This window comes from Nicotiana attenuata, unplaced genomic scaffold (genome assembly GCF_001879085.1).
Source record: "Nicotiana attenuata strain UT unplaced genomic scaffold, NIATTr2, whole genome shotgun sequence".
NCBI lineage: Eukaryota > Viridiplantae > Streptophyta > Magnoliopsida > Solanales > Solanaceae > Nicotiana > Nicotiana attenuata.
The window spans coordinates 1,363,749-1,373,125 of record NW_017670269.1 but is presented as its reverse complement, the minus strand read 5'-3'; the positions used below and the strand labels follow the sequence as shown (position 1 = coordinate 1,373,125).

The following is a 9,377-nucleotide window of genomic DNA, read 5'->3' as shown; positions in this document are numbered from 1 at the left end:
AATCCTACCACTAAAGCTTGAATTGACATCTCAATACCTTGTACATTATCAATTTAATATAATCGCCAGTACAAGTAACTTACCTTTTTCTTTAACTTGCCAACTTATGTTTAGTACTTGACTCAGTCGTGGTTGACTGTAATGTTTGAATAGTGAATATAGGGAAATAACCTAATGTATTTGTCTTGTGACACCTACGACTGTGGCAAAGCCACGGCAAATGGTTAAATTTTTTACTAAAAAGGGTAAACACATAAAGAATTAAACGCGCAAAAGAAGCTATATGTATATATAATTAACTTAGCTATACAATATAATTTTTCCAGCAAAGAGATGTCAATTGACATCTTTAGACTAAGGTGGCTCCACCACTTGACCCTATCAGACCCACCTAAAATTATTTTAACAAGTATATAGAAGATAAATGCAACTTTTCACGAGCGAATCATGGGTTAGTTTAGGACCTAGCGCCATAGTTGATGCCTTCCTACACTTTGACCAGAGCAATACCGCAGTACAAAGAGTTTGTATTAGTACTTTCATTATTTTAAATGAACAATTTTATCGTAACCGCAAATCCTACCTGATTCTTCGTTCTTCCTCACACTAAAGATGTATTTTAGGTAAGTAACAAACCACAACTAGTAGGTGAAGGTGATGTTTGGTATTCGTGCACTTTGAGACCATAATTTCGTACTACAACTCCTCATAATTATGTAATTAGGGAAGAAAAGTAGAAAAACTAAAATTAACAAAAGTAAAAAGGATTTTCACAAGATACTGCAGAACAAAAAGTACGAAAACAAATTTAAAAATCCATATAACCTGCCTAAGCCTTATTGTTGGAGTTATAATTGGAAATACCATTATTTCTGGTACAAAAATTCCTATGGGTTGAGACACTGCAAAGTCGCAAATGACTGTAGTTTTAAACGACCATATTTTATTCGTTAGAAAAAAGAATAGAAAATTTTTATAAAAAACTATCTTTTAGGAGTAATTAGCCATCTATAGATACCATTTGCTATATTACGGATTATAGATACCTTTTCTGTGGTTATAAGATGTATTTGATGTATTTAAGCTATTGTATTCATGAATACAGTAGCAAAAATAGGCGTGAATCAGGGAAGTCCAGCTAATCAGTTGTTGTATTCGAGTGTATTCGACTGTATTCATCGCGTGAAACATGGGATTACAGCTGGACATATTACTGTATTCGACTGTACTCGACTGTATGCACGGCGTGAAACAAGGGATTACACTATTTTTAAACGGAAAGTGTATCAATTAACATAATTGACTCCTAATATAACTCAACAAACTCAATTATAACACACAAAATTTGTATTTCCGGTTATAAAAAAGATTCTCAACTGAAAAATACCCCAAAAACATAGCAATCTTCAGAGAAATTATATAGTACATCTGAATACATAAATTATATTAATTAAAAAAACATACGAATACATTCATGGCATATAGCGAGACAGTGAATACAATGAAATACATAAAATACAACGGGATACATTGAAAAATAATGAAAAAAAAAGACAGTGAATACAATGAAATACACGGAATACAGCGAGATACATTGAATTATAATGGAAAAAAGACAATGAAATACATGAAAATACAGCGTGATACGTTGAAAAATACATTGAAATATATTAAAAGAAAATCAAGTTGCTCAGCCCTAAACTCCGTCGTCTTTGCTCAAGAACAAACCCTAATTTCCGCCTTATAGCCAAAGAGTCCTTCCATCTTCATAGATCTTGCAGAATGCTAATTGAACCGAAACTTACAGAATATTAAATCGAAACTTAATTGGTTTCTTGTCTAGTTATCTGCATGGAATGAAATCCATGCGTCAATGAAAGAATAAATATGTGATGAAGTCAAGCATTATAAACTTGGTGAGATTGGGTCTTCAGCGACGGAATACAGCGAGGTAATCACCAACGATTTCGTGGATTTGCTTCGGCATGATTGGGTCTTCGGGTTAGGGTTTGTTGCTGTTGTGCTGCTGGTCGCTGGATTTTTCAGTTAAGACCGTTAGAAGGAGAAGGAGAGCGGAAATTTTAATGGGATGGGGGAAGAGAATGGGATGTATCAAAGTAGAGAGAGAAAGAAAATAGTGTAACTGAATAGCGTATTTAGTGGCTTAGGGCTAGGAGGTAACCAATGTCACACCTCGTTTTTCTACACCCGTAAGGGTATGAGGGAGTTTTTTCCAATTTAAAGTGATAAAAAACGGGATTATTTTGTTAAATTCAGAGTCGCCACTTGGGATAATTTATGGTGTCCCAAGTCACCGATTTAAATTCCGAATCGAGGAAAAGATTGACTCTGTATTACAGTCCGCGAACACAAAAATTCGGGTAAGGAATTTTGTTAACCCGGGAAAAGGTGTTAGGCATTCCCGAGTTTCATGGTTCTAGCACGGTCGCTCAACTGTTATTATTGGCCTATTTATCTGATTTTAAAACACTTTTAAACCTATGTGCATTTTAACTTTAAAACCGCTTTTAATTATTTTAAGAAAGATTTCAACGTCATCTAAAATACGTCTTTGGACCGCGCCACATGAAATGCACCCGCAGTCCGAGACACATTTTATTTAACGTTGTTAAGATTTTGATTTGGGTCACATGAAATGCACACCCGAGTTAGGAAGATAATTTTAAATTACGCGCCTAAAGCAACTACGCAATTTCAACTTTGCGAGGGCAATGGAAATTCAACTAAATGGCACACCTCGATTTTTAAGGATTAAAATATTAATTAAGCGAGGGCCATGCATTTTGAGGTTTTGTTCAGCACGGCACACCTCGATTTATTCTAATCAAAAGGTTTCTAAATTAGCTCATGAGGGCCATAAACTATGTCTTTTGGCTAATATGGCACACCTCAACCCATTTTAAAGAGTCCAATTAATTAAGGGAAAGCCTAAAAGGGTTCAGATTACCTCCTATGCTAAAGTTCCAATTTAATTCATTAGACAGTGGGCTAACAGTAAGCCAAAGAACGCCAGCTTCGCAACAGTCCAAACTGGGCCCAAAAGAGAGCTCAAGCTCAAGAATTGACCAGCTTCAGCAAACATTGAGACTCAAGTTCGAGTCCCCACACGGCACAAAGTCAAGGCATTCGAATTCGAATTTACAAATCATATTGCTTTAAGAAAATCAAAACAAGTACTGATTGTCCTTTAAACAAGTACTAGAACATATCTATCGTCACTTTCCTTTTATGCAGAAGATATAATCTAAACATCAACTCATTCTTGTTATCCAGCATCTAATACCATCACAATTTTAACCAACAGCATGCATAACCTCAAAGTGACAGAAAATGGTAGACATCTACTATTCTATATTACTAACAGGAGGTCATATTTCAGCCTTTATTGGGCAAAGCTAAAAACCAGAAATCTACACCAAACGAACCACTGATTTCAGCTGAACTAGCACAGATGTAACACCTACAACTTGACTGAAAATATTTCGATTCTAACTCATGTAAACCAAAGAAGCTAAACTCATAACTAATACAAACTAGATTCAAAAGGTAAAGATAGAGATGAACAAACAGGGCAAAGAAATCCAATAATGACTATAGAGTTTGATAAAAAACGTAAGAGAACAACCCTTAATAAACTAACATGTTCCAGATTTCCATTACATCCTATTCATTGATAGATTTCGATTACATCCTATTTTCATTGATAGATATACTAATCAGAATCTTTCAAAAACTAAGTGTTACATGCCGTGCATAAAATTGAAAGAAGGAGAAATGAAGCTCAATAACAAATAGCATCAGATTTCATCAACTTTTCCAGATCCACACTCCAAATTACACTCAAGTGATATCCATAGTGCTGAAAAATACCTGGAAATGAAAGGGGAAACAAGAGAAGTGCAGAAATTAGTAGGCAATAAGCAGCAGGAGAGCAGAACCCAACAACAGGAAATAACCAGCAAAAATCAACTTCAAAACCAAAAGATGCCACAGCACGACAAAACCCTAATTTACAATACAAACAATAACAGACAACAGACAAAACTTCACGACCCTAAAACTTTAAAGACTACCAAAACTCAACTACCTAATTCCGAACCCAAATACGACAGGACCTTGTCATTTTTTCCCCAGTAATTTTAACTAAGCGATGACGATCAGGACACTAAAACCAGCAAAAATTTAGTAGTTTTCGACCAGAAAAGTGCAGAGAAATCAGAGTGCAGCCGTTTCAGTTTTCTGGAGTTTTTAGTCTCTAATTTCTGACTTTAGTCTCAAGTAATGATGCCTTTATAGGCAAGCCAGCCTAAAAGGATAAGTTTTTGCACTTTGCACCTTTTGGAATTTTGGTTTTAGCTTAGGTACCATTAGTGTAAAATTCAGAACTTCAGTTTAGTCCCCACCCCAGCTTCCTAGAAGCTTCCTCAATCAGTTATTCAGATATTCCTCTACCTAGAGTTCCTAAATTACCCTTACAACCCCTGAAAATTACCCCTCCAGCCCAAATATGGGTCAAAATGACCCGACTCAATTTGGTATGAGTCTGTAACCCAAGTTGAATTCCCTCTTGGGCTCTCTGACTCAAATTCAAGTCATAAGCCCTGAATTTAAATGAGTCCAACATAGGGTTTCAAAAGGGGAACCCAAAATTTCTTTTTACTTATTGGAAAACCAGAACAAGATGAAATAAAACCAAAAAGCACCAAACACTTTAATTAAATTACAGCATGCAAGCAGAAAAGCAAAAATGAAAACAATTGAGACAGAGGAGGAGACGAGGCGAGAAAATGAAGATTGGAACCTTAGACTAATCAACAAGAAAAGGAAAGATTTGAACTTTCTCAACTTCTGCTTGACGGGAGGGAATGCCGGGTCAGTGGGCAATTTGTGAACCACCAAGTCAGTGCTTAGACCCGGCATGTCGTCATATGACCATGCAAAAATATCTTTGTATTCAAACAATGCTTTAATTATCTCTTCCCTAATTTTCGGTTCAAGATGGACACTTATCTTAGTTTCTCTAACATTATCTGGGTCCCCTAAATTGATTGCTTCTGTATCGTTCAGGTTAGGCTTGGGTTTTTCTTCAAAATGGCTTAATTCTTTACTAATCTCTTCAAAGGCCTCATCCTCATCATATTCTGATTCATCATCACACTCTATTTCTTGAATTGTTATTTCAGAATTAGATTGGCTTTTAAGACTGGGCCGAAGATTCCTCATGCATGTCATGTCATTGAAACCAGCATAAAAAGAACTATGCAAGGAAGGAAAGAAAAAACAAAAATAAAACTATCAGGAATGATGGAAAAGGGAAATTGCATTTCATTGAAATCAAAAGATAACAAGGTTTATACATCCAAACGGACGGAACATAGAATCTGAATTACAACCCTAGAATAATCCAGATAAACTGAAAGAAAATCAAAGCAAACTACCAAAACTCCTTTCGGGTAGGGAGAGGAGTAGCTTCCCAATTGTTAAGCTTTGCACTCGGCCCGACAAATTGCACATCTGCTTTGCTAGAACCTTCTCCAACTTCCACCATGTGCACATCGTCGAACAACCTCTCAAACCTATCAATTAACTCTTCATCAACATTAACCACAGAACTGGGAACTTTTGTCACTGGGCGTTTCCTGGTACCAAGCTTGACAAAAAATCTGGAGAGACGTGGGACAGGCTTTGGAAGGACCCACGCCCTCTGTTTCAACTTTCTAGCTCTTTTCACGTCTGCGGCTGTGGGCTTGAATCCCAGACCAAATGTACCCAAGTTTTTAGGGAGAGACACCGGCTGTATGATACCTTGTAGAGATGCACCCAAACCCTTACCAGGTACAAAACCATTTCTCAGCATTTCAAAAGCTACCATTACTGACGCGTCGGTTACCTTCGGAGTTGGAACGCATTTCCCTTCTGGAATTTTCTAGACCGACACTGTGTCAAAAACCTGGTAGACCCAAGGCCCCTTGTCGTCTTCAACCTCAATGAACGAAACAATGGCATCACTGGGAGCACACAAATTATCCTCGCCGTGCACAACGATTTCCTGTCTATCCCATTCAAACTTGACCATCTGGTGCAGAGTAGACGGGACTACTTTGGCGACATGAATCCAAGGTCGACCTAACAACAGATTGTAGGAAACAGCTACGTCCAGCACCTGGAACTCCATGGTGAATTCAACTGGTCCTATTGTTAGCTCAAGCACTATATCACCGACTGAATCTTTCCCTCCACCATCAAACCCCCGAACACAGATACTGTTCTTGTGAATCCTTTCATCATCCACTTTCAACTTGTTCAGAGTAGAGAGAGGGCAAATGTTTGCACTGGAACCATTATTGACCAATACCCGGGTAACCACAGAATCTTCGCATTTCACCGTAAGATAGAGGGCTCTATTGTGCCCAGTACCCTCCACGGGCAACTCATCATCAGAAAAAGTGACTCTGTTCACCTCAAATATCTTGTTGGCTATATTTTCCAAATGGTTCACTGAGATTTTGTCGGGAACGTGAGCCTCGTTTAGGATTTTCATCAAGGCCCGACGATGATCGTCTGAGTGGATTAACATTGACAACAGTGAAATCTGAGCAGGCGTCTTTCTCAACTGCTCCACAATGGAATAGTCTTGCACCTTCATCTTTCTCAAAAACTCTTCTGCCTCTTCTTCAGTTACCGTTTTCTTCACTAGCACTGGGTTATCTTTGGAGGTTTTAGCTTTTCTTGACTCCTCGGGGGCAAAGCATCTCCCCGAACGAGTCAATCCATGGGTCTCATAGACTTCTTCTTTAACTTCTTTTCCTTTGTAAGTCATTGTCACCCGTTCATAATTCCAAGGGATAGCCTTGCTGTTGACTATCAGTAACTGGGTTACAGGCTTGATAATGACAGGATCTTTTCGGGCACCCTCTACAATTACGACAGGCTTGTTCGCCACTCCTGGCACAACCACTTTTGCCCTCTCTTGTTTCGCTGCAACATCACTTGAGGACCCCTTCTTGACTACCGCAGATGGTTCATTGTTTGTCCCGCTCAACTTGATCATTGATCTCTCACTTGTTGATTTTTTAACCGGTTTAACCTCACTGTACCGGATCATCATGACGGGGTGCGAAGGCTTTTTGGTCTCCCCTTCTTTATGCACTATCTCGATCATGTTTGTCTCTTGATGGGTTGGCAGCGGGTTCTGGTTGATGTTGGGTGCCTCCGGAGCTTGGACTTCAATCCGATTTGTATCAATGAACTCTTGGATAGCATTTTTCAAATGCCAGCATTTCTCCGTGTCATGTCCCGAAGCACCAGAACAATATTCGCAGCTTATAGAATAATCAAGATTTCTCCGGGGAGGATTTGGCAATTTTGACTCGATCGGCCTTAGCATATCCAATTGTCTTAGCCTGTGGAACAAACTAGTATAGGACTCTCCCAATGGAGTGCAGGTTTTCTTCCTCTGCAACCTCTCGTTCTTAAATGCTTGATTGGGCCGGAAATCTGGTCTATGAGGGTTTCGGTAGGCTCGTGGGGGTGGGTAGGTGTTTTGTGGGGCTGGCGCACGCCATTGTGCGTGGGCGGGGGGTTGGTTGTATGTTTGGGCGTGGTGGACAGAAAAATGAGGGTCTGGTGGTGGGTAGTAGTGTTGGGGTGGATTATACGGGGTATGGGGGTAGGTTTGGTGGTGGGGTCGAGGCTGATTATAGTGGTGAGACGAGCCCCTGGGTCCGAACCAAGCTCCTGAATCAATCGTTGCCACATCCTCTTTCTTCTTCTTTTCGATTACTTCCCCAGTTCCGCTCTGAATGGCCTGGGTAGTTGCCTTAATAGCCGAATAGCTCATGATTTTGTTTGACTTGAGCCCTTCTTCCACCATACTGCCCATCTTCACTACTTCATTGAAGGACTTGCCTATAGCTGATACCATATGGCCGTAATAACTAGGTTCTAGGGCCTGCAGAAAATAGTCCACCATTTCGCTTTCTTTCATTGGAGGGTCAACCCTTGCTACCTGTTCTCTCCACCGAAAACCTTACTCCCTGAAGCTTTCATTGTGCTTTTTCTCAATCTTTGTCAAGGACAGACGATCCGGAACAATCTCAAGATTATACTGGAAATGACAAGCGAATGCCTGGGCTAGATCATCCCATGTATACCATCTGCCGTGATCCTGCCGAGTGTACCACTCCAGCGCCGAACCACTCATACTTTGACTGAAATACGCCATTAGTAACTCATCTTTCCCGCCAGCTCCCCTTATTTTGCTACAGAAACCTCTCAAGTGCGCCACCGGGTCTCCATGCCCATCATACAAATCAAACTTGGGCATCTTAAACCCCGCCGGCAACTGAACATCTAGAAATAAACATAGATCTTTGTAAGCCACGCTTACCTGACCTCCCAACCCTTGCATATTCATGAATGACTGTTCTAGACTCTTAACCTTCCTAAACATCTCCTCTTGTTCAGGATTTTTAGATGGTTTCTCAGTTTCCACAGGGAGATCGAAGCGAGGAGTGTAAGAATAGGGTTCTGGAGCCTTGAAAGTGGGCTCCGGGGGGTAATATTGGTTATCGTGGGCTTGGAATAAGGGCTCACTAGAGTATCGGTGGAGTGTAGCGGGTGGGGGTGCCACAAAAACAGGAGTGGCTGGTGGAGGAGGGTATGGAATTGGTTTGGGTGGTGGAGCTTGTGGTGTTTGGGAGGTGGTGCTCTGGTAGTGGTGGTAAATGGGAAAGCTCGGGGATGAATCGGCCGTGGGAGGTTCCTGAGACTGAGCCAATAGAGGGCGAAGGCAGGGTTGGCGGGGTAAAGTGGTGGTAGGTGCCCTTTTGCCCATGCCTGGTACATTTCGGCCATCTGTTGTTTCAGCTTATACAACTTTTCTTTCAGATTGGCATCCGTCTCTTCCCCCTCTCTCAACGGATCGACGATACTTGCGTCCAGTTCTTGGTTNATTACTTGCCGTCCTAGTTTCGTTTGGGTTCGGCCTATGATACTAATTTTTGGTTTTCGGGACCGGGTTGTTATAGTGGGTGAGTTGCCAGAATGCCAAACAAACTAACCACCTGCCTGTACTCATTATCAAAAACAAACTTGTTAGCCATTAGAGCTTAACAGATAGGCAACCGCACATTTGGGGGATGTAATGCACCTAAGCAGTTAACCGTTTCTATTATGCATTTGATCGGTTGCTTGTGTCATCCCGGCTTTCCCTAATTTCCGTTTGCAACTTCCTCTTCTCTTTTTTTTTCACTCATGCCTTTCTTTGCTTGATTTCTTGTTGTTCTTTATTCTCTCATTTCTCTCTCTTGTTTTGCCATTACTTCCTTCCCACGTTTTCTTGTTTTCTCTCTCTT

At 40.3% G+C, this 9,377-nt stretch overlaps 1 protein-coding gene across 1 annotated transcript; it reads right to left on the bottom strand.

Annotated features, from left to right (window-relative positions):
• Positions 1–5,947: 5,947 nt before the first annotated feature.
• LOC109237006 lies at positions 5,948–7,993 on the bottom strand. Its single transcript, XM_019403248.1, has 4 exons — positions 7,752–7,993; positions 6,482–7,424; positions 6,241–6,439; positions 5,948–6,147 (listed from the first exon to the last, which is right to left on the bottom strand). The coding sequence occupies exons 1-4, from the start codon at positions 7,991–7,993 to the stop codon at positions 5,948–5,950; spliced, it is 1,584 nt and encodes a 527-aa protein (XP_019258793.1).
• Positions 7,994–9,377: the final 1,384 nt, after the last annotated feature.

What these genes read in the sequence shown, in the direction of transcription:
- LOC109237006 (XM_019403248.1), bottom strand. Translation starts at nt 7,993, where the DNA reads ATGGTGGACTATTTTCTGCAGGCCCTAGAACCTAGTTATTACGGCCAT. An exon ending in TAGCCAACAAGATATTTGAG is followed by an intron (nt 6,440 to 6,481) that starts GTGAACAGAGTC and finishes TTGCCCGTGGAG; the next exon opens with GGTACTGGGCACAATAGAGC. An exon ending in TGGAGGGAAAGATTCAGTCG is followed by an intron (nt 6,148 to 6,240) that starts GTGATATAGTGC and finishes ATCTGTTGTTAG; the next exon opens with GTCGACCTTGGATTCATGTC.